At 36.1% G+C, this 26144-nt stretch overlaps 2 protein-coding genes across 3 annotated transcripts in view; one reads left to right on the forward strand and one right to left on the reverse strand.

Annotated features, from left to right (window-relative positions):
• LOC306909257 (uncharacterized protein) overlaps positions 1-26144 on the forward strand; it is a 40106-nt gene that overhangs the window by 6277 nt on the left and 7685 nt on the right. Inside the window, exons 9-12 of the mRNA XM_079482764.1 lie at positions 409-612; positions 747-940; positions 1174-1211; positions 25465-25522. Coding sequence (XP_079338890.1) covers positions 409-612; positions 747-940; positions 1174-1211; positions 25465-25522 — 494 coding nt within the window. The remainder of the gene's footprint in view (positions 1-408; positions 613-746; positions 941-1173; positions 1212-25464; positions 25523-26144) is intronic.
• On the reverse strand, positions 4280-17827 carry LOC306909242 (NACHT, LRR and PYD domains-containing protein 3-like). 2 transcript variants are annotated; one of them, XM_079482745.1, is made up of 17 exons: positions 17709-17827; positions 14709-14894; positions 14183-14412; positions 13968-14114; positions 13732-13854; positions 13499-13618; positions 13247-13369; positions 12994-13116; positions 10543-12441; positions 10281-10454; positions 9902-10075; positions 8719-8889; positions 8361-8534; positions 8111-8284; positions 7813-7986; positions 5591-5637; positions 4280-5332 (listed from the first exon to the last, which is right to left on the reverse strand). In XM_079482745.1, the coding sequence occupies exons 2-17, from the start codon at positions 14724-14726 to the stop codon at positions 4782-4784; spliced, it is 4422 nt and encodes a 1473-aa protein (XP_079338871.1). In that variant the 5' UTR covers positions 14727-14894; positions 17709-17827; the 3' UTR covers positions 4280-4781. The 2 variants fall into 2 exon arrangements, with proteins under 2 accessions (XP_079338871.1, XP_079338872.1); XM_079482746.1 differs by lacking the exons at positions 13732-13854; positions 17709-17827 and having other exon boundaries at positions 14709-14849.

The following is a 26144-nucleotide window of genomic DNA, read 5'->3' on the forward strand; positions in this document are numbered from 1 at the left end:
TTGCAGGGCTTATTGCTTAAATAAAATTTGTTATATAAATTGTATATGAAATATTTCTGATTTGGTCAATAAATGTTTTATTTTTGACTGCTTAACTTTGACTGCTTTATTGTGAATAAAGCACAGCTATTGGTCAATCAAAATCAAGGAATGGAACTTATCATTTTATAGATGTAAATATTAAATTCTTGACTTTTGTTTATAACTGATCAAGTTGTATTATATACACTCTCACAAACTCAATACCATTTTCCAGATGGTATTTTAGTGTGACATGAAGGAAAGTAAAAATACCCCCATCACACTATTGTTTAGATTGGTACTGGTACTGATTGTAAGTTCATTTTGACATGATCATATTTGTTCTAATTTGTTTTTTGTTTTTTCTCCTGCCAATTCATTTTTCAGAAAAAGTCAATCTATTCACACCTGCAGCTGGAAAAACAAATGAAACTGACATGAAAATGATTCACATTCTAAGCAAACGCATTCATAATCTGAGGACAGTTCCTACAGTGGATGAGAGTGATGTTGTTTTGGTTTTCTGTCCTATCATTTCACAAGCTGGAACTGATATCAAAGCAGCACTGAAACAATTCGCAGACTCGACAGGTTATATATTGATTGTCAATATTTTTATTGTATTTAATACTTTGTTTTAAAGTGAAACATTTAATCAGACTTTAGACAAAGTTTTAAGTGAAAATAATTATTTACGTAAATCGTTTCTGTGTTTCTTTGAACAGCCTCTAAACTGAAGGTTCTAGTGGTGCTACATCACACGTTTGACCCAGAGAAAACTGTAGCAGACAGCAGCAGATGTGTCAACAGGACAGATATACTGACAGTGGACTGTCTGTTCTATGAAGACACAGGATTACTGAAGTGTCAGAAGAATGATGATGCAATCGACAAAGTTGTTGACTGGTTAATAGAGCAGGTATTAAACAACATCCCATACTAACAATAAAAACTGTTCTGAAATGTTACTACTAAATAAGCTCATATTTTTTATGCAGGGGAGGAAATTTGGTCTCAATGTTTCATTAAGTCACTTTTGTTGTTTACTATAATTGACTGGATTTGAACATATCAGAACTTCTGCTTTTATGTAAATATAGGATGCTAATTTATGATCTTTGTGCTTTTCTTGCTTTATCACCTAATGCCCAGCTCTCTCCAGAAACATCTTTTTGGGGTCGCAGTCAATTGTAAGTGTAAAAACACTTCTGTTCAATAATACAGAATACAGAGTATAAACTTTAGAACCCTTTTTAAAATAAAATCACCAGAAGTGCTTTGTAAACTTTCTGATGTTCTACTTGGACGTTCAGAATTGATGTAGTTTAATCTTTTTAACATTCAGACCTCTAATGTTAAATTAATTACCTAATCATCCAGTGATCAAGTAATATATTTATGTTTAGATGAGACATATGATGAAAATAGTTTATGAAATGAACCCTAGAGAAATGTAATTGTATTTTGTATGCAGCATGAAAAACCTTTGGTACCCAAAAGAATGTAAACAGATAACTCCAAACCTAGAAGAGGTGAGTGTACATCTAATAAGGGGGTCTCACAAAATAACTGTTTATTCATTGATACATATTGACTTTGGCCTTTGTGTGCTTTTATGCACTATTGTAGATCAGTCTATAAGGTCTAAAGAAGATGTTCTTATAGGTAAAAACATAATAGGTGCTTCACAATGCCATAGAAGAACCTTTTAAGACTAAATGGTCCCATAAAGAACCTTTAAGGTCCAAAGAACCATTCTGTTTCCCAATAAGGTTCTTCGTGGCCAAAAAGGTTCTACAGATTATTAAAGTAAAAGATGGTTCTTTAAAGAACCTTTAAATGAATGGCTCTTTGTGGAAACAAAAATGGTTCTTCTATGGCATCGTTGTGTAAATTCCTGTCTCCACTACTTTGAACAGCAATATGTATGAAACCGTAAACAGGTCAGAGACATTTTATTTAGTTTTCTTGTTTTTTCTATTTTTTTAAATACTGACCACAAAATTAACAGGATTAATTACTCCTAATTCATTGATAATAAATAATAATTGCAAAGAAGTTTACATTTGCTTATATTTGAGTGTAAATACTGATCCGATTCTGTTCTGATGTTATTGGGAAAATATATTTTTTAAATTAAAGTTTGTTAAACACATCATCATTTTATATCAACATATTTTTCTTGACAGAATAAGTCAAATATGATCAGCAGGACCAAAAATTAACATGAGTTTTAAGTGGATCTTCTGTAAACTATATAATGTAGTGTGCGTGAAATTATAAAGGCAATTATTTTTGTTTTTCTTTCAGAGTTGGTATAACAAACCAAAGCACCTTGACGAGACCGAGAGACCTTTATCAGAAAGTGACAAAAAGATAATAAATTTGGAGACTGAGAAAAATGAACCTTTGAAAGATAAAGATAAACTACAAAAGAAAATTCAGAGTAGGGATAAACTTCTAAAAGAAACACAAGACAAACTGACCAGAGAGGTTGATGAGAAAAATAAACAAATTGAGGAGAAAATCCATGAACTAGAAAATATGAAAAAACTGATGAGTGAGAAAGACGGAGAGCTAAAGAGGGTAGCGGATGAGATGGAAGCCATTAAATCTCAGCTAACTACACTGACAACAGAACTACGGGAAATAAAGAAGCCATCTTCACAATCGACTGGTGAGTTTCACAAAGTTTAAAGAAATATTTGATATAAAAAATACATCAACACCCTGATGTGGCTAATATGCATCAATTATTATTGGTTGTCTATATATTGTCCAGTTGTCCAGTGGAAATGTATCACAGTACATATTACATAACAAAGACAAAATACAGTTACGTAATTACATTTATTTTATTCATAATTATCTACATTCGATCAATCAGTTGCAGTACACACTCTTAAGTCTAGGTTGTTTGAACTTAACCTAGAAAATTATTATTATTATTAATATAGAGATATTTCAGTGAAGTACCTGTATTGCCTTAACTTCAAATGTGCAACACTGCATGTTGATCAGACATAATATATGGAGAATGTTGCATGTAGTCTTCTGCATTAGACTACAAATCTTTTGTAATCGACTAACAAATGAGGTAAACAATGGAAGCAATTGGAACTACAAAAGGACAACACAAAGCATAAGTGCAATTATTCTGGTCTCATATAGCCTACCACATGTACAGAGCTAAGGTGTTTTTTAAAGAGTAGAAAAGAGATAGAAGTCAGAATTAAACTGACAGAGGATTCTTGAAGATGGCTATAGAAATATATATATATATATATATATATATATATATATATATATATATATATATATATATATATATATATAAATAACTTTTTCTAAACACTGACCATTCATACAATGTTTTTCCCATTTCTAGAAAGAAGAAACAGCATAGAAGGGAATCCTCCAATGAGTAAGTTACAAATACAACTTTATTCAATTGTTGACAATTCACAGCATACATTTTGAACATAATGAAATTAGTCAGTGGATTACAAAAATACTTAAATCAGCTATTCTGCTTTGCTTTTTAGTGAGTGAATGACCCTAAAGGCCATAGATTCCAGTGTTTTATAGATCAGAACTCAGGATGGTGAGTGCAGCAGGAAATATTATTCTACATGGAAAGAGCCTGGAGAATCAAAGAGCAAAACGGCACTTTCTGTCAAAATCGGAAAACACTTGCCAAAAAATGTAACACACCAATAATAAAATAACAATGAAAAACCGCCTTTATTTTGTGTTTATATCAGATAAGGGACAGTGAAAGACAGTGGGCAGTGAGTCTGTCTTTTTATGAGTAGCCTTTTTTGTCATGTGGAGATGGTGGCTGGAACAACAACGAGGAAACCAGAGGAACAAAGATCTCTTAATGTTTTACGCAAATACAGAAGTAACCAATAGCATAGCTGCGCTTCAGTCATTGAGCAGTTGTAGAAGCCTAATCACTGATGCATCATTAAATATCATCATGCCAAAAATATCAGATTGACTTACTAAAGAAACTTACTGAACTAATACTTTTTTTAGACGTACTGTATATACATATATCATAATTAAAATGCATTTAAATATAAAAAATGTGCACAATTGTTCTGCACATTTTTAAGCAGTTTTATGCTTTATGACCCGTTTAAATCCTTACTTAACTTTCTCAAGAGGAAAAATATATATTAATACTGCAACTGGCAGTATGATTGTTAATACTGCAACTGTGAATATGTAAAAAAAAAGACGTTATACCCTTCATTGTTATGAAAATCCTTTATTTGTATTTTTTGTAAAGCAAAACACATGCTTCAAAAAAGAAAAACAAGCACATCTTGGATTGTTGAATAACTTAAATTTCAATATCATATATGACAATGTATCTCTGTTGCAAAAGCCACATTTTATTTAGACAAAATGTTAAAAATGTACAAATGTTATTTGTAAGTCACTTGATAAACCTGTCTGCGACTGTAAATAAATAATCGCAAATGAAACAATTAGACATTTTCTTAAAAACATTCAATAAACTAGGTATGACTGCTTTTACATGTATATTAAAATAAAGAGCATTCAGTTTTGTGTTATTATGCGTTTTCTCTGGAACAGAGTTGGCAGTGGAGTAAGGCCAATAAATACCATGCCAAGGAAAACTTTATACCATTCCATGTATGCTTCAGTCTTTTTAAAGTGAAACAAAACTGAACACTGTGATTCTACTGTATATTCATAAACGCTCCATATCAGTGGCCACATGTGTTTTAATCTAATACAGACTGAAGAGCCACTGAGGAGCCAGAATGAAGACAAAACCCTGCATAGAGAGGCTCAGTGAATGTGGAGTAAAATGTGTGTAAATGTGTGAGTCTGTGTGTGTCAGAGATACTGTAGAAAGACAGAGCACCAGCCCTCCGGTCCAGATACACACCTACTCTTTTAGAACGAAATGAGGATGAAGGTGGACGAATTTTAATTCTCTTATTATTGTGCCAAGCCTCAAAGCTGTTCTCAGAGCACAAAAGCATCCAGGACTGATCATTCACCCCAAACTCACATTCCTTACTCTCTCCTTTCCTCCTGATTCCTTTATATGATACGGAAACACAGACCTTACTCCTGCTACTCCATTCAATCTCCCATGAACAGCATGTAGATAGACTCTCTCTGCACAGAACCTGAGGGAAGCACTCGAATCTGTCAGGATGATCAGGATATGACTGCTCCTCTTCTGCGTACGTCACATGTGTGTCCTCCTCAGACAGAGGGAGATGTTTGTTTGCTGTGTTGGGGTCCAGCCTGAGCTTGCAGGCATCTGTCCATAAGCAATGGAAATTACAGAACATTGACGATATACTTAAAAAAGTAATGACAACAGAGCAAAACATTTACGTCTGGGGGGGATTGAGGATCACTGAACACTTTTAGTCAACTAAACATCTAATGTCTAAATATCTGAATGGAAATTGTACAATGGTTTCCGGGCGGACAACGGGTTTGAGTATTTAATTTACAGTAAGGCTGATGCCAGGTATATGTGAAAAGCAACATAGGCATACATGAAAAAACTTACATCTTCGAAAACCAGCAGCAGTCCTATAATTTCCCTCATATTCCACCCTGTAGAAAAATACACGGTGGCATTTATAACAATGTCACAATTCCATCTTTTGCCAATTTATAATAGTAAGAGAGATTCATTGTGTCGTGTTATTACACTTGCATGCACAGAATGAGTACACAAGTATACAAACCACCACAAAAGGCATGTTGTCACATACACAATCCAATATAAAATAGAATGTGACATATTCAATTATTGTAGTTGATCTAAATGTGTTTATTAAACTAATTTACTCTAACAAATATATATTCTAACAATGATAAAACTAAATCAGACATTAAATCTGTAAATCGATCATTCAAATAGTTCTATAAAAAAAGTATAACCACCTTTCCTATAGGATTTTGTTCATCAGTTTTAAACCTCGAGGTAGATAATTGTATTTATGTAAATATACTGTCAGTGATTACTGCTATACAATTATTTTCATTGATTTAAGTGTCTAATGCATAATGGGATTATTGATCGAAAAAGTGAGATAATGTGACTTCGGAAGGATCAAAGTCGGATGAATTTTGTAAATGCTTAATGTGGTTTAATGTTCCTAAACCATGACAATCGAATAATCTCTGTCAAACATTACTTGTCATAAACACTACAGTAGCTGCTGTTAAAATGACAATCAATAAAGTGACAAATCCCGTGAAGCGTTTCTACCCCTGAAATGTTCGTTAAGAGGAAACAGCTTAACTGAAATTAGAGCCATTAAAAGAGAGTTGCATCAACTCTGTTGACTCCAATGGAACCCAATGGCTCTCAATAGTTTCCCTGGAAGCTACTAGTGACGCATGGAGCTGCGGCTAAACAGATCGTGGAAAGAAATAAATAATTTAAAGAGAAAACATAACTTCCTGGAACTATATGAATCACGTCACACGAAAATGTTTATCTTCCGTTGTCGTGAACCTCTATCGTTCAACGGCTCTGACCAAAACAAAGACCACAAAATCAAATTTCTATTACACGTAAATGTAATAAACATTAGCACTTATTTCAGGGATAAGAATAGTCTCACGTTAAGAGTTCATCATAAAGGAAACTCATGGCAGCGACTAACTTTTAGCCTTTTTTCGTATTCGGCGCTCGTTTGTCTCGGACTTGTCAAAACGTCTCTCAGAATGCTTGATGCGAAAAACGCAGAAAATTGAACCCATTCCAATTTTTTATGACGTACGATAATATCAGTGTGTAAATGTGACTGACACAACGTGAAGCATTTATTTTTAACATGCGAAAATTTCGTAAACAAATTTCGGACTGAATGTGCAACGGGTTTAAGAGTTTAAGAAAGTTATCCAACTCGGCTCCTCTTGACCGCAGATTCAGGTTTACAAACCACTTTGCCCCTCCTTTTTTCACACAATACTACAATACTAGCATTTCTCCCTTCATTAAATCGCGGTGGTTGGATTGATTTAGATAACCATAAACGGTGCTAAAAATGGGCATTTAGACTTTGTGATGGTGAATTTCTTGTAGAAATCTTTCAAGTTTTTTTTTTAAGTCTAAGTAACGGTTCTTCTACTGGTAACCCAAAATAATACTGGCTACACATATTTTTTATTTGCTTACTAATGTATTTTACTTGTTATTTCTTTTGCTTTCTTATCAGAACTATTTTGCACAGACTCTACTCAACTTCACGTAAGCACCCGCAAAGAATAAAGGCCATAGAAGCAGGCATGCGCAGAAACACTTGTTTGCAGTTCCTCCAGAACCATTTGTGACCGGCTTATGAGATCACGAGCATCAAAGTGTGATTTCAAGATTTAAATTTACGCATTTGGCAGACTTTTATTGCATTATACTATACATTCTTTGTTTCTGAGCATGTGAAATCCCTGGGATCGAACACACGACCTTGGCATTGCTAGTGCCATGCTCTAACCACTGAGCTACAGGAAGCTTTAATTTCTCTATGATTTCAATCTTTGACACCTTACTTATTAAATATATTAAGGTTATAATGACTAAAAAAGTATCAAAGTTTTTCACATTATGTTGATTTTATGTAAAAAAAAACTGTAAATCACAAAATAAATGAGCTTGGTTATCACAGGCAGGGTCACGCTTTTGGAATTTTAGCATGGGAATATTTGTTGCTATATTTAAGCAGAGTGTGTGCAAGATCAAATCGTATGACTAGATGAATCTTATTAGTCATAACATACTTAAGCTTTTCCAATTTGCAGGATGGATCCTCCTTTCTCTCAAAGAGCAACCGGCCAACAGACTCTCCTGTGTCATTACAGCTCAGGTTCAGGTCTCTCAGGTGTGAGGGGTTTGACATCAGAGCCGATGCAAGAAAAGAACAGCCTTTCTCTGTCATGAAACAGCCATATAGTCTGCACAGACAGACAGTAACAGATGTTTACTATGACATTACTGTCACATCAGACGTTTTTTGCAACATCCAAACTGTTAGATTTGTACAAATAAAATGAGGTGAAACTCATTGTTCTTAAGCACCTCAGTATCTCCAGTTTGCAGTTTGAACTCTGTAGTCCCTTAGAAAGCAGCTCTATTCCTGAGTCCTGCAGGTCATTCTTGTTCAGGTTTAGCTCTTGCAGGACAGAGTCTTTTGACTGTAGAACTGATGCCACAGTTTCACAAGACCGACTGGTGAGATTACAGATGGACATTCTGCAAAAAACATAAATCCAGAGAATTTAAAGTCCGATTTCAGGTAGGATTCAGTATCAACACCTGAATCACAAACCTCAGTATCTTCAGTTTACAGTGTGGACTCTTAAGTCCTGTGGACAGCAGCAACACTCCTGAATCCTGCAGGTCATTGTTACTTATGTCAAGCTCTCTAAGGTGACAGTTTGCGGTTTGGAGAATGGATGCCAAAGTTTCACAGGACTCATATGTGAGATTACAGCTAGCCAATCTAAACAGAAACACATCATTTCATTTAGTTTTACTCACAATGTTAAAGAATCTTCACAATGCTCAACCAACAAACCTTAGTTTAAAAAAAAAAGCATATCCATCCATCTGCATCAACTAGAAATTACACTTTACCAAGAACATAATACATCAGCATAACACTAAAAATGATCTAAAACACAAACCTCAGTATCTCCAGTTTACTTTGTGAATTCTTCAGTCCAGCTGCGAGCAGCTTCACTCCTGAATCCTGCAGGTCATTGTTACTCATGTCGATCTCTCTCATGCTGTTTGATGACTGTACAACAGTAGCCACAGCGTCACAGGACTCATCACTGAGTTTACAGCCAGACAATCTAACAAAACAATACAATAATATCTTTATATACACCAACTGCCTTCTGGAAACCTTTTAAAAACATTTATCAGGCAGTCAAGTGTCATGACTGACATTTGTAGTCAGAAACCATCCGTTTATATTTTGCTAAACTCCTGAGTCCAGACATCAGAATAATATATATACCACCGGTCAAAAGTTAAGGATCACTAACGCATTCTTTATTTAAACTTTTTTCTACATTTTAAATAATAATAAACCCATCAAAACCATTGAATAACACGATTTTAACTGTGGGATTTATGTTGTGACAAAGTATAAAAAATAAATGAACTCCGTAAATTCTAGTTAAAGGGTGACTACTTTAAAGATGCTAAAATATAACAAAGTCGTACACTTGGCTTTTTGTCAATCCTAAACTTTTTACCAGTAGTGTATGTCTATACATTTGTCTTTTATTTAAGGTGAGGGAAATATACATGTTTATGGATGTGTCAGAATGGACAGTGATGGAAAGTGACTGACTTACTTGACTAAAGACCATTTCATCGGACATGTGCATGCCTGACCCCCAGTTAAATTCTGCTTTGAGTTTTGCTAGTGTCTAACAATATAACTATTTAATATTCATCAATATTATTATTTTACCGTACAATAATTGTATTAAATAAACGACTTGTTGAATTAAGTTGTATGTTCATTTTATTGAATGAACCATTTGTTGAACGGGTCCTTTAGTTTTAACACATTTAAACAAACCGCATGGTACATTGACATCTAGCGGTTGAGCTTCGTATCAGAGTCTAAATTAAAAATATTGGAGAGACAAGTTTAGCCAAGTAACGGTTCTTCTTGGTTTCTTTTGGTTTTTTATCAGAAATAATCTACAGGTACTTTACTGTTTGTGAATGTGCACCAGAAGTTAAATTGGGGTCACATAAGTGTGCATGCGCAGTAACGTTTGTTTATGTTGTTAAGATGTCATCTCTACAAAAAGTAGTCAATATCTTATTTGTGACTATATAGCAAACCTCAGTATCTCCATTTTATAGTTTGGATTCTTCAGTCCAGCAGCGAGCAGCTTCACTCCTGAATCCTGCAGCTCATTGTTACTCACGTCGATCTCTCTCACACACATGTGTGCTGTTAGCAGAGCAGATGACAAACTTTCACACGACTGCCTATTGAGTTGACAGCATTTCAGTCTATAAAGAAAAATGGTTCATATAAGAACATTATTGTGCTGAAGGTCCTGACAAAACTTTATTTGCTTCATTTAATAAATTTGTCCTAACAGTGAGAAGGTTTAGATGCAGTTTCCAAACTATGGTTCATCGCTTACGTGTGTTTTCCTGTTTGAACTCAATTCATAATATATGCTAATATTATTTTCAGAATGTGATAACTGACCTCAGTATCTCTAGTTTACAGTGTTGACTCTTCAGTCCAGCAGCGAGCAGCTTCAATGCTGAATCCTGAATCTCATTGTTACTCATGTCGAGTTCTCTCACAGGAGAGTTTTCTGACTGCAGCGCTGAAGCCACAGTTTCATACGACCTTTCAGTGAGATTAAAGCCTGCCAAACTAAAAACAATAAAACAAAGTGATTTCAACGGATTCAAATAAAAAATGATGCTCTTCATCTGATAAAAAGAACTTCTTATAAGCTCACTTCGCTCTTCGGCAGTTCCTCACAGCAGGTATCAGTCTCCTTTGAGCCTCAATGGACGTTGTGTTGTACGTTTTGAGGCTTAACTCATCCAGCACATCTTCTGACATGAGGATCATTTCAGCTAAAGCTGAACAGTGTGCTGGAGAAAGATATTTTACTCTCACTTCAGATTTAAAAGAAGCTTGAATCTCGTCAAGGATTGAATTGTCCTTCATTTCGACCAAACAGTGTGACAGATTGATCCATCGTTCAGGACTAATGTTTCGCTTTTGATTTAAGTTCAGACTTGCTCTGAGGTTGTTGATCACTTTTTTGAAGCTTTCCGGGTCTTTCTCCACACGCGTGAGCACACCTTGGAGAAGCTCCTGATTCGACTCCAGGGAGATGCCGTGAAGAAATCGAAGAAAAAGATCCAAGTGTCCATTTTGACTCTTTAGCGCTTCTTCCGTCACACCCTTCAGAAACATATCGAGCTCAATGTCTCCTTCAGGCTGGAATTTGATCTTTGCTCTGCCTTTTGTTTTCTGAAACATTTTCAGAACATCAAAATTTCTGCATAAGTAGCTGGAAAACAAATAAAGCGCTGCAAAGAACTCTTGAAAGCTCAAGTGTACAAAGCAATAAACAGTCCTCAGATAGATCCCAGATTCTTCTCGGAAGATCTCAGTGCAGATCCCAGAATAGACAGAGGCCTCCTTGACATCTATGCCACTGTCTCTTAGGTCCTCATCGTAGAATAAGATGTTACCCTTTATCAGAGATTTGAAAGCCAGTTTTGCGAGTTTGAGAATCACATCGCTGTTTGACTGCATGAGAAATTTTGGATCTTTCCCATTTTGCGAATCACTCTCATCATACTTCTGTCTTTTCATACTGAACTGAATGATCAGGAAATGTATGTACATTTCAGTTAAAGTTCTAGGGATTTTTGCGCTGTGATCTTGTTGCAGGATGTATTGAAGCACGGTGGCTGTAATCCAGCAGAAAACTGGTATGTGACACATGATGTGAAGACTTCTTGTTTTTCTAATGTGTAAAATAATTCTGTCGGCTTGTTGCTGATCGGTGATTCTCTTCCTGAAATATTCCTCTTTTTGAGGATCGTTGAATCCCTGAACTTCTGTTACACGACTGATGTACAACGGAGGGATCTGATTGGCCGCTGCTGGTCTGGATGTTATCCAGATGCGAGCGGAAGGCAGCAGCTCGCCTTGGATGAGGTTGGACATCAGTGTGCACATGGACGACGTTGTAGATGCATCGGAAACTTTCTCGCTGTCTGAAAAGTCCAGTGTAATTCGGCTTTCATCCAGACCATCAAAGATGAACAAGACTGGGCACAGACTGTATATGTTTGAATCTAAACTACGAAGCTCAGGATAAAAGTCGAGCAAAAGTTTGTGAAGGCTGCATTGGACATCTTTAAACAAGTTTAGCTCTCGGAACGGGAGAACAAAGAGAAAATCAAGATCCTGATTCTCTTCACCCTCAGCCCAGTCCAGAATAAACTTCTGCACAGAGACCGTTTTGCCGATTCCAGCGATGCCTTTGGTAAGCACAGTCTTTATTTTTCTGTGCTTTGCCTCACAGCTTTGTTCAGATATGGGTTTAAAGATGTCGTTGGAGTTGATCGGAGTGCCTTGTAAGCGTTCGGTCTTGGCTTTTGCTATTTGCACGACCTCATGTTCTTCATTCACTCCTACAATCTCACCTTCTACTATATACAGCTGTGTGTAAATAGTATGCAGGAGGGTTTTGTTCTCATGTATGTTGATTCCTTCAAACAGGCTCTCGTACTTGTTCTTCATGCTGGTTTTGTGATTCTCTTTGACTCTCTGTAGGATGTCATCTAGTGGTTTGTAAGAGTTCTGCTGTGGCTCTTCAGTCTCCTCCTCCATACTGAAATAAGATCAATTATTAAGCAATATGTAATTGCTAGATCATTTAGTAAAAAATAAAGTGTGTAAAGGAGTTGGTAGAATATACAGAATATAAAGAAAGCCGTTTCTTTATGTACAGTATGAAGTGATCTCTATACTCATCTATTATCTTTCCCCAATTCATAAACTAGAAATTAACTGTGTGAAAATTTTATATCTCAGCAAGAATGTATACTGCAAGAGTAGATTTCCTAACTTTAGTAATGTTAGGCTGCCTTCACGTGCTCTCAGAAATTTTATAATTCTCATTCTTGAAAGAATTGTATAAGGGTAAATGACAAATGAACCGTAAATGTGTCCTATGGTGTGACATTAAAAAGTTAGTAAAAAACTAACAATGAAAGTAAAAAAGAATTTAGTAAAAGACTGACAATGAAGATAAATCTCTCTTGTGCTATTTGTATATTATCAGCAGTTTGTTTTCCAAATGTTTGCAATGTCACACAATAGGACGCATGTACTGTACGGTATATTTGTCAACTACCCATTAGCAGATTTAAGTAGTCCTCGCCTGTAGTGAAACGGTTCTGCTGTATCACTGAATTTAAGAGGTTCAGCCATTGATCTGTCACTCTTTAATGACCAACATCTTGGTAGTGGAGATGATGGTCCCTGGAACTGGCAGTGACCATCACTGAAAAAAAATATATTCAGTAAATCTAATTTTACATATTACTCAATACCATTTCCATACAGTCCTAAGACCTAATATAATATCAATATATCGTACACATTCTATATTTAACAAGTGTTTTAAAACTTACATATGGAGAAAGGGTTCGCCTGTATCACTGAATTTAAGAGGTTCAGCCATTGATCTGTCACTCTTTAATGACACACAGCTTGGTTGCGGAGATGATGCTCCCTGGAACTGGCAGTCGGCAGCACTGAAAATAAAGAAAAAAGGTTGCAAGTTTGGTATTTGATACGCGTTTAATTTTTATTTGGCTCCGGACAAGAATTTTCATTTCGGTGCATCCCTCATTCTATATTTAACAGGTGTATTAATAACTCACTTAGGGTGAACTGGTTTTTTAACACTGAATTTAAGAGGTTCAGCCATTGATCTGTCACTCTTTAGTGACGCATAGCTTGGTTGTGGAGATGATGCTCTGTCCTCCTCACTTTCTGAAATACTGAAAATGACAGATAAATAAATATAAATGTATTCCATGACATTTCCATAAAGTCCTAAAACACTCATTTCATATTTTATCATATAAAATATCCATCTTAGTAATGGACTCACCTGTGGTGAAATGTTTTTGCTGTATCACTGAATTTTAGAGGTTCAGCCATTGATCTGTCACTCTTAAATGACAAACAGCTTGGTTGTGGAGATGATGCTCTGTCCTCCACACTTTCTGAAATACTGAAAATGACAGATAAATAAATATAAACGTATTCCATGACATTTCCATAAAGTCCTAAAACACTCATTTCATATTTTATCATATAAAATATCCATCTTAGTAATGGACTCACCTGTGGTGAAACGTTTTTGCTGTATCACTAAATTTTAGAGGTTCGGCCATTGATCTGTCACTCTTAAATGACAAACAGCTTGGTTGCGGAGATGATGCTCTCTGGAACCGTTGGTGAACAAAACCTCCCTTCACGCTTTCTGAAATACTAAAAAAACAACTAAGTACATCCCTGGTAATAATTAAACATGTATATTGAGCAGTGAATGTACTCACCTGGGATGAAAGGCTTCTTCTGTATCACTGAATTTAAGAGGTTCAGCCATTGATCTGTCACTCTTCATAGACACAAAACTCAAAACGGGAGAGTCTGGTCTCTGGATCTGGTAGTGAAGATCAACATCCTCCTCTTTCTCTCTATAAAGAGTCATTTTGGAACTGGAAGAAGCATCCTCCTCTCTTTCTCCAAACAGATTCATTTCACACGAGACTTCATCTGCTTCCATCTGATAAACACGTGGATTGTAAGTAAGTCAGAGGATCTGAATTTAAACGTGAATCATCAAACTTGTAAACAAACTAGTTGAGTCGCTCGCGCCATATTTAAAGTAAACACAACTATACATTTGGGTGTTGCACGTAAAACGATTGTTTCTACATAACAACTTATTGAATCTTTTTAAGAAGATTCAATAATTTGTCCTTTGGACTCTCTCACGTCTGCTTGTATTGCATTTCAACCAAGTTCAAGCTCAGATATCGAGAACGACTGGACACAACATGTTATAAACGCTGAACCTACCGTTGCATGTGAACACATTTTCTGAATCTTGTATCATGTCAAAGTTTAGTCTTTCTTTGTATCATGTCAAAGTTTCGTCTTTCTTTGTATCATGACGTACGCTAAGTACGCCGTTATTTTGTATCCACCGACAGGAACTGTCCGTTCTGTTATGGCTGCACGTCCACGTCCGTGTTATAGAGCCACCTAGTGGTTTCAAAAGGACATGTGTTCAATTACACTTGGGAAACTTCTCACACTTCAATAACATTTGTACCTTTTAAGGGCTTTGTACAATACGGAGGTAAACACTTTGAAGTACAGTGAGTGAAATACTGTAAATTAACTGATGTCTTTTAATGAATTTCAATGGTTAGAGCACTAGCAATGCCAAGATCGTTGCACATGCTCAGAAACATAGAATGCAATGCAGTGTCTGCCAAATGCGCAAACGTAAAAATGTTAGCTCAATTAATTAGCCATGTTCTCATGGTGTTTTGGGTTTTACAGTAGGTCAGCTTTAGTCTAGTTTTAGTCAACTAAAATTCAGTTTGATAAATAATACGTTTAAACACTGATGCTTAAAACTGAATGTATTTCAATATGTAGTTTTGGTATAGTAATATTATGGCCACAGGGTGGCGCTCACCTTGTCTGCACTGTGACTCGAATGACCTAAACTTAAAGGATTTTAGGTAACAGGCATTACAGAAGAGTAACACTATATAAGTATACACTACTGGTCAAATGTTTTTGGACACTTATGTGTACATACTATCCATATTTTAAAATGATAATGAAATAAAACAAAGGGAACTATGGGAATTATGTTGTAAAAAGGTGTTATATTTCATTATCTTCTGTGTAGTATAATTTTGACTAGAATTTGCAGCAAAGTTTTCTTGTCATTTTATCAAGTAGCTTCTTGAGGTCTCACCCTGAGTTGCTTTATAAACAATTATTTTTTAAGGAGTTCCCATCTATTCTCTGCTTTTATTTGCTGCTCTTTCTTCATTATTCAGTCAAAGTCATCCGTTTCCAAAACATGTTTTTGTTATTAAGTAAAATGTTGGTTTTGTCTACTAAACTAATTTCAGACAATTGAGCATATACCTTCAGATCAAAGGATTGAATAAATAATGAGAAACATTTCACCCAAGTGACCCAAAACTTTTGACCGGTGGAGTTGTTGAACTCGTTGTATATCTACATGAAAAAGACACATGCATGAACTTTTTTGTAAAGAGGGGTCTGAAAACATTCTTGCTTGAAACAAATGTGTTTGCTTTATATTAATGAAGCAAGATTATGGTTCTATATTACGTTATATTAAATTCGATTGTAAAATCGTTTTCATATATAGGCTGCATTAAACAAAAGAATCCTATCTAGCCTAGACTTTAATGTAAAGCCTAGACTCAGGAAAATGAGTCTAATCCTAATTATTTCGATATCAAGGGAAATATATACCATAACTTTTGCAACTAATGAAAGATTTGTTATGTTTTGCTTGTTATATTAAATACACCAACTACCTGCTCTAGATGTTTGTTTATTTTGATTATACTTTTCCAATTAAGAGAGCCACAAAAAAGCAGACTCTAACATTTCTCACATTTTATGCAGTTTCCTTTTAGTGATGGGACTTTATTTCATTAGTCAATCAGCTCATATACAAGGCATGATCTTCTGAAAGCTTTAAGTTCACTTTTATTGTACTATGGGCACAAAACCAATGCAAGTCAATGGGTTCCCTCGTTGTTCAGTTACCAATTCTTCAAAATATCTTCTTTTGTGTTTTGCAAGAAAATCATACAGGTTTGAAACAAAAGACAAAAAGACTGCATGGGAGTTGATGGTGACCCAAAACGGCATAGTTACGAACTTTCATTAAAATATCTTCATTTGTGTTCAGCACAACAAAGAAATGTATACAGGTTTGTTACAACTGGATGGTGAGTAAATGATGACTAAATGTTTGGGCGATATATTCCTTTAAACATGGATCATCGTGTAGTAGCAAACAGTGGCCACGGGGGGTCATGGTCGTTTTACAGATTTCTAGGAGTGCCCGAGAGGGTAAAGTGAAAGTAACATCTCTTTCAAATGAAACATTATGACGTTATGCTCTTTATTGTTCTTTAATGTACACGAATGAAAACTCTAAATTGATGTATTGCAGGGAGAATCAAAAATCAACATCATTTGGACATATTTCCTGTTACGCAGCAGATTCAGTACAGAATCAGTTCTTTGTACCAGATAGTATTGAATGATCGTGATACTTTTTAAAAGGACATTATAACATTTAAATGAATAAAGATTACATTATATAAACCCATTATATAAACCCCAGAAACCAAGTTTCCTCCTTTTGGGGTTTAAAAGAATGTTACAATATAATAAAAGTAAAAGAATCCCCGGTCACATCAGACCGTTGTGATGGGATCTTTATGTATTGCTATCATTTTTTTAAGGTACTGTATAAAACTATTATAGGATTTAACAATTGTCCAAGTTTTTACAACTGCAAGTATGCATGACGCTGCACTACATAAACGTATCCACACGGGGTCAAAATTGTTTTGGATAATCAAACAATTGGCAAAGAATCAAAAGGCGTAGTTTTATTTGCCAAGAGTGTGGTTGGTGGGATCTGCTCTGACTGAAAGGAGTGGCTTCAAAGTGTTTTTACAAGATTTGTGTAGCGATCAGTTTTGGAGTTAACTTAAAAGCTGCAAGAGTCATGGAATTTACACTTTCAAGGGAATAGTGACATTTCTAAAGGTTCTATATCATGGCTGTATTTTACATAAATATTGTATTAATATTATAGAATGAATTTAAAACATTTATTTTTATTTATTTCCAATCAATATCATGCATTATTTGCTTTAAATTGGCAAACAACAAACCCAATAAACAAAGCTAATTTTTTACCTTGGTTACAATGAAATGAAGATGCTTTAAAAATGAAAGTTACCTCAAGCAAAAAAAATTACCTTAAGCAAAAAAAATTACCTTAAGCAAAGCATCCATCCATTGTAATGTGTTTAGTACACGAAATAATAATATCCTTTAGTTTAACGGTGGTGTTGTTGTCTTACAATGTAAGATTAAAGTGATCATCTGCTCTCTAGCAACCTCCAGTTCTATTAATCATTAACGAAGGTTAGACGACCTTTATTCTTACAATATTTTGTAACATTCACCAACTCTCATGTCATTCCAAACCTTTACAAAAATCTTCCATTGTGTTGACACAAAACTTGGGCTATCTTGTGGTCCTCAGAAGAAAGTCATATACAAGTTTTAATAAAACTCCAATTGAGTCACAAGCCTGTTACCACAATGCCCCTGTAGATTAAATATTCTTTAGGTGAAACGTACTTTTAAATTTACCTAAAATTGTATGTCTAAAATGTTATTTTGTTTGATTAATTGTATTCAGAAATAAATATTACTGGGCTCTATTCACAATCTACACTATTGCAAAGCTGCTTTACAGAAAACAATTTAATACAGAAAACAAGGGGGAGAAAAAATACTATAAACAATATAAACACATTAGTGAGTGAAAATATGCAAAAATGTCATCATGTAACAATAAAGATAACTGTGGCAAAGAGTCACAAAGTTATTGTAAAGAGTCGTATTAAGTTACAATATTCATGATATACTAAGATATTGATCTTACATTATAATGACAATAATTACATTACAAACTAAAATAAGCTTTACTTATAGGACCACTATAATCAAATCCCTATATTTGGAGCAATATTAAGGAATTTTACATGTCTTGATATGTTTCAGTAAAGTCTCCCAGTGAACAAGCTATAGGTGACAGTGGCAAGGAACCAAACATCAATGTTGCCGAAGTGGAGAGAAAAACTAAATCAATAGTAGGGCAAGTTGTCTTATGGCCAACATATCCTGTTTCCTTTTGTAGTTGTTACGGCAATCTGGGACATTCTTTAGAGAGCCGGCCTGAACAAAGCATAATGTCAAATGAATAAAAGAAATCTAAAGGTGCATCTTTTGCTGTGGTAGTGGTAAATTATATTTTGATGCAGTTTTTCTTGTGGTCAATGTGCTGCTGGTGATGTATTACTTAACAAACATCTGCAAATATATCATAAATATATCAGTGAAGTGGTGCATACAATCAAGTATCAAACAATGTTCCATGTGTTTAGGATTTCCCTTTTTTATTTTGACAGTTTCTCTATGTGCTGTATAGGGACCATTGTTTACGTATCATTTGAGAAGCAATTTTTACATTAACTGGAAGAATCTGACTGGAAAAAATCTTGGTGAATATCATCACAGGTGAGACACAATATCAGTTGCTCTATTGCTGAATTACAGATTCTGTTCCTTTGTGTATGCAACAGCAGAATCTTCCTGTAGATGTAAAGTGATGTGTTGATGTTGTGGTGTCAGTCTGAAAATATACTGCTCTACCACTCTGTGTGTTTTGTGTTTTATTGTTTAGGAGAGAAAGATGGCTAAAACAGGGAGCGGTAAGAAGGCAGTCGTGGCCTAATGGTTAGAGAGTCGGACTCGTGACCAGAAAGTTGCCAGTTCGATCCTCAGGGCCGGCAGGTAACGACTGAGGTGCCCTTTTCCCTTATTGCTCCCCGGGCGCTGCAGTGATAGCTGCACACTGTGTTCACTACTCACTGGATGGGTTGAATGCAGAGGTCACATTTCTGTTATGGTTCACCATAACTGACAAAAAGGTCACTTTCACTTTTTCACTTAGTCCTTTCTGTCTCTTTTACAGATGAGTTTAAACTTGTTGTCCCTGAAACAGCTCAGAGAGTTCAAGCTAGTGTAATGGGTGAAGTCACAATAGTTCGATCACAAACCTCACTCGTCGTGGCCGCGCTCTTACATCTGAGCAGATTCTCTGTGCGGCCTTACGTTTCTTTGCTAATGGAAGCTTTCTTTATAACACCGGGGATGCAGAACACGTTAGCAAGGCAACTGTATGCAGAGCAGTAAGAAAAGTCTGCATCGCTCTCACGCACTTTTTATACATTTGTGTTAAGTTTCCTTTGAGAGCCATCAAAGAGGAGTTTCATAGGATTAGGCTGAATTAGGCTGATCAAATAAATGTGGTCTTGCTGCCACCTCTGGAATTAGATAATAATTCAAATACCCTTTAGGATTTCCCATTGTGATTGGGTGCACATTTAAAAGGTCCCACTCGCACAGTTCTACGCGGGCTTCGAACTGCCGTCGGTCCGAATGAGAGACGGGCGCTCTAACGAGGAGGCTAAAGACCGCAGTCCCTATTGCGTCTGTCAGTAGAGCATCTCTGTTGGTCGGGGAGTGAGGCTTACACACTGCACAGCTCTTCACTAGCTGGCCTCCGTTACACATAGCTGGAGCAGGGGCAAGCATGGCCAGTTTTCTGTCTTCTATAGCCACAGTGCTCGGTTCTCATGTCCTCATAACTTTCAAGGCCAGTTTGTTAAATATATCAAACATTTCCCAGTCAGGCATCCTACTAGCAAGAGCATTTAAAGTCACCGGACTGAAGGATGTTCAACTCAGAGTTCATATTTTAACTCAGTGTTGCTTGAACCTCCTTATTGAAACGGGTCCCTGGACTAACTACACTATACAAAGACTTAAAATAAACTCAAAACAAGAACTACAAATACACCAAACTAGACTGACAAGACACATGGACTCACCACACAATGGGATGTGTTGAGGGCGGCACTCAACATTGAGCTCCTCCCCCATGTTTAGCACCGCCCCGTACTGCAGCCTGCAGCCAGGACCTTCTCCACTGATCTGCTCTATAATGAAAGTGAAAGAGTTTTTCGATCAGGTCAAACCAGCATGACTGGCTTTTTCAGCTCATATCTATTAGCGACGTTCTCCTAACAATCGATTGAAACAATTCAAAATACAAATCCGTTTGAAAATATACATCAGCTTTAACACAAGATTTGAATAAGAACGGTAAGTAAACTCTGTGCTAAAGTGCATGAAAAAAATAGCTGTTTATTTTTTTATTTTCCTTAAAACAATTGAGTGATAGTCAAGTCAACTTTATGTAGGGCTGTCAGCGTTAACGCGTTAACGCATGCGATAAATGTTTTCAGATTAACGCGTTTAACGCAACATGCGGTTTTTCTGTCATCGTCTAGCGTTACATTATACAATCACGCTCTTATAGCATGAAGGCCTTTAAACTATTTAGGCGCGATTATAAATCGTTGTATTGATACGTCCAGTATAGTTTGACAGCTTCTGGATGTTGAACACGGCGCAACGCAATGCGACAGCGGTCCCGTATGTTGTACATATGGGCTAAAGACTGACGTCAGGCAAGCATCCACTTTGAACACACCGTTTGGTTGTGCGCGCATATACTTGACATTACGGTAAACTTACTGCCGAGCGTCTTGAGCATTGTGATTTCAAAATAAAAGCGTTCTTTCGGCGAGTTCACCAGTTTGTGTATTTTATGTGTTTGCTAAATTGTTATCACCTGTTGCTGTGGGGTTATGGGAAATTTGTAAACTGTTGCTAACTATTCTGGTGGTTGCTAAAGTCTTTCTGACCAGTTGCTGTAAAATATCTCTTGTGTGCTGTGTTTCTATAAGACATATATGTTAAAAGAAAATCCCTGTTTCTGCAGACTCTTTCTACTACAGACTCGGAAACAGAGAGAAAATATGTTTAAACTTGTAAAAAAAGAGAGGCGTATTAGAGACATTTCATGGTCTTATAAATAAAAACTCAAATTATTTATCTACAACTGGACAGCAAAACGTTAGTAACAGCCAAAATAGTTAGCATCAATTACCCATAACTCCAAAGCAACAGGTAATAACAATTTAGCAAACATCGAATATACACAAACTGGTGGTTGAAAGAGAAACCGCGTTCGCCGGAAGAACGCTTTTATTTCGTAATCCCAATGCGCAGATGCGCCTTTACTGTAGTACCGTAATGCCTAGTATATGCGCGCCCAACAAAACCGCGTGATGGCTGACTTGACCGTCGTTGTCAAAGTGGAGGCTGGCCTAACCGCAGTGGATAAAAGCTGCGTAATAACTTCTCTTCAATCAAATAAAGTCTGAATGCAGAGAGTAGTGAAAAGCGTATTTTACTGTGTGTTCACACCGAGCGCGAATGAGGCGTCAAGCGCGAGTGATTTACATGTTAAGTCAATGCAGAGACGCGATAGACGCGCTTGCGGCGCGAATGACGCGAATTGCGCGAATGACGCGAGTGAGGCGAATCGCGCGAGTTGAAAAATCCGAACTTTGGCGAAAATTCGCGCCGCGTTAACCAATCAGGAGCCTGCTCTAGTAGTGACGTAGCGAGCAGAGGCAGAAATGCAAAATGGAGGACAAGCTCATCTCAGTGTGTGGACACCCGGAGCTATATGATACGTGTTCATATTTTTATAAAAATAGGAATAAAAAGGATCTTGCTTGGAAGAAAGTGAGTGAGGAGGTCGGAGAATCTGGTAAATGGTAAAAACATTTTCGTGAAGCGAATTTCACTCGCGAATGACGCGAATAGCGCGAATGACGCAAATTTCACGTGCGAATGAAGCGAGTAAACACAAAAGGCTTGTTTGAGATGCGCCTTGCCTCGCCTGAAATATTGGCGAGAGTAGGCGGCTACAGTGAGGGGAGGAGTGAAAAAAAGTGCAGGCAAGCCGGACACTTCCTGAATCTCGCTGTGTTGTGGACTGCAAACGTCAACAATGGAAGAGATCGCGTTCGCGTTCTTTATCGCAGACGAAGTTGATGCAGTTGAAATACCACTGTTTTTACACGAAGATGGTTATGATGAGGAGAATCACCGAAGGTGAACAGTGCTCATTACTTAAAATGGCTTATTCAGTAAATGGTAGGGATATAATCTATCTGATCTAGAGTGGTATTGCAACTTGCATCTAATGAAATTAATGTCGAGTAAAAAATAAACAGTCCTGACTGCAGATAATTCAGCACCAAAGAAAATTGTTTTTATTATTATTAAAGTTATTTGGGTGAACTATCCCTTTTTTACATGACAAATATTCCATATAAATATATTACACAATTGTTTGTCACCTTAATGTAAGTTTCAATTCATGTTTAATGATTAGGAAAAGTGTGTGCTGCAAATTATTCTTAAAAAATAATATGAAACAACAACACATTCTAAATTAAGAAATGAGCATGTGTGGGTTTTGTTTATTGCACTCCTGGAATCAGACATATCCAAATAAAGATATCGGATAAAAACACAAACATGAGGCCTAATTGTAAAACAGTCACATTAGATGTATGCATGTATTGATGGATTGACTAATTTATTTAATGGAATAATGTTGTACAAAAATGTCAATGTATAAAGAGAATACACATCTCTCAATAAAGAGAAAATAAAAAACAAACAGGACTTCACTTCAAACCAAGAAAATAAAAATAAAACATGTCCTAATTACTAAGTACTATAGAAAAAGTAAATCGTATTAGGCTATAGGTAATGGACTTCTTAGAATGAAGGGGAAAAAAATATCAGCTGACATTCTCAGCCAATGAGCACGAAGCTGTGTCGTCAGTCAGTCGTTTCCCATCATGCTTTTGAGTAGCGCAGTCGGTGGAGAGCAACTGCGCTCGACTGCTCAATCCGACACAGCCGCCTCGCTGTCGCGAGAGTTTTTTGGCACACGTCAGCATGAGGTCAGAGCAAGGCGGACGTAACTCGGACACTTTTCTAACCGGCATGCAGCTCGCGGTGATCACCGGTGATCCGTTCTGCGCAGATTTTGTTCATCTCAAACAAGCCTAAAATGTTCAAGCCCAACTACTCGCGAATAGCGCGTTTTTGACGCCTCATTCGCGCAAGACCTGCTTAACTGTGTGTTCACATAGAGCGCTCTATGTGAACACAAAGTTAAGCTATCATGCAGCTACCTCCAGAAATCATTGTGATTTTGTGGCTTTAATGATGATACTTCTGTATTTCATGTATTAAGCAGCAGTATAGTGTTTGAGAACTTTATATATTTCCTGTAACAGGTAGAAAGGGCACACTTGTTATAATGGGTTTGATGAGTAGAAAAAATATACATACTTTGGAGATATATTATTTGGAGATAAAATGTGAAATTATTAGAATGTAAAAGTACATTTCAAAACATCAACGCTGTGTGTGATTAGTTAGTTAATTTTTAATCGATTGACAGCACTAAAATAAACATGTTAAACAAAATAAATAGTGTATGTTTAATATGACTATATGTGTGCGATATATATAGCGCTTTTAACATTTTTAATTGTTACAAAGCAGCTGTACTGAAACATATTGACTATAAGCAAAACTGGAATGAAGAGCCACACACCTGTATATTAAACTTTAAACACATTTGGGTAAATTGAAATATATTTTTTGTTATATTTCCCAAAAATTGCTGTAAAGAGGGGCTGCAATTTATCACGGCATGCAAATGTGTCCTTTGTATTTAACCAATCCAGTAAACACATGCACTGCAAGTTGTGAACACATACACCCAGAGCAATGGGCTATTACTTCAGCTACTGGGGAAATTGTATATTTCTCAAGGACTGCTAGCAAGGCAAGAAGTATTACATGTGGTTAACACTTCTGGTATTGTGACACTTCTGGACATTTCTGAAAATAGTACATACGTGCATCTTATGAGGACAATACAAAAATAACTGCTTATAAAAGTATGCATATTGAAGTCTTGACTTCACATAAGTCTGGATTCTGTGCAGTTTAATGCTCGATGTATGTCAGTCTCTGAGGTCAAGCTGTAGGCAAATATAATGAATTTGTGTATATTTGAAATGGCTTGTCAATATTAGTGATGATGACACAAAAGAGTATAGGTTCATGATTTAATGACCAATTTAACTACAAAACCCCAGACTCAATACAACTCCAGCATTAAACAGAGAAGAGAAGTGTGGCGAGTTTGAAGGAAAACCTGCAGTAATACTGTTTTCATCCCGACACTGCACTGAATTTTACAACTGTTGTGTCTGCAGGTTGAGGATAAGTCAAGAATGGAAGAAGAGAGCTCCAAAACTAGTTCAGGTGTGTGAGTCTTATGAAGGACAAACTAACTGCTGGTTAAAAGGCTTTACTTTTGTGTGTTTTTATGGGTAAAAAAGTTTTGACACTTTTGTACAGTAATATATGTGAGTCTCCAAGTACAAGGCTTAAAATATAATGAATTTGTATACGTATAATCAAAATGGCTTGTCAATATAAGTGACAAGCAGTTGTTGGGGTCATGATTTAACTACTAATGTCTGTTTTAACCACAAAACCACAGATTCATCACAAGTTCAGGATCAAACAGAGATGGTTTCTGAGGTAAGCTTGAATAAATTGTTATACTTTAGTAGTGGCTTCAAACGCAAACACCTAATACAGTTTCCGTCCTGACACTGGATCTGAATTTCATAACTGTTATGTGTTTGAAGGCTAATAATAACTCTAAATCATCGGAGAAAAATTGGAAGGACAAATTGAGCTTCAAAACTAGAACAGGTTTGTGCATCTTCTGAACATAAAAACTGCTTGTTTAATTCTGAATATTGAATTCTTGACTTTTTATAATAACTCATCAAATTGGATTTAAAATTTTCTCACACACACAATATTATTTTCTGGTCTTCTAATGGCTATAACATACACGCATCCCAGTATTGTTCAGATTGTGTTTTATTATAGCCTACCTCAAAGAGAACATTCTGTAATTGTATTTTGTATGCAGCATGAAAAACCTTTGGTACCCAAAAGAATGTAAACGGAGAACTCCAAACCTAGAAGAGGTGAGTGTACATCTAATAAGGGGGTCTCACAAAATAACTGTTTATTCATTGATACATATTGACTTTGGCCTTTATTTAAAAACTTCAAAGCTGTGTGTGATTAGTTAGTTATTTTTTTTATCGATTGACAGCACTAAAATAAACATGTTAAACAAAATAAATAGTGTATGTTTAATATGACTATATGTGTGCGATATATATAGCGCTTTTAACATTTTTAATTGTTACAAAGCAGCTGTACGTGAAACATATAGACTATAAGCAAAACTGGAATGAAGAGCCACACACCTGTATATTAAACGTTAAACACATTTGGGTATATTGAAATAATTTTTTTTGTTATATTTCCCAAAAATGTCTGTAAAGAGGGGCTGCAATTTATCACGGCATGCAAATGTGTCCTCTGTATTTAACCAATCCAGTAAACACATGCACTGCAAGTTGTGAACACACATACACCCAGAGCAATGGGCTATTACTTCAGCTACTGGGGAAATTGTGTATTTTTCAAGGACTGCTAGCAAGGCAAGAAGTATTACATGTGGTTAACACTTCTGGTATTGTACATTTCTGAAAATAGTACATACGTGCATCTTATGAGGACAATACAAAAATAACTGCT

The sequence above is a fragment of the Barbatula barbatula genome (assembly GCF_947034865.1).
Source record: "Barbatula barbatula genome assembly, chromosome: 2".
Taxonomy (NCBI): Eukaryota; Metazoa; Chordata; class Actinopteri; order Cypriniformes; family Nemacheilidae; genus Barbatula; species Barbatula barbatula.

Excerpts from the sequence above, each read along its gene's own strand:
- LOC306909242 (XM_079482745.1), bottom strand. Across the intron at positions 8,890-9,901 it reads TATAAAATGGAGATACTGAG|ATTGTCTGGCTGTAAACTCA; the intron begins GTTTGCTATATA and ends TTGTTTTGTTAG. Across the intron at positions 5,638-7,812 it reads TGCAAATTGGAAAAGCTTAA|GGTGGAATATGAGGGAAATT; the intron begins GTATGTTATGAC and ends ATTTTTCTACAG.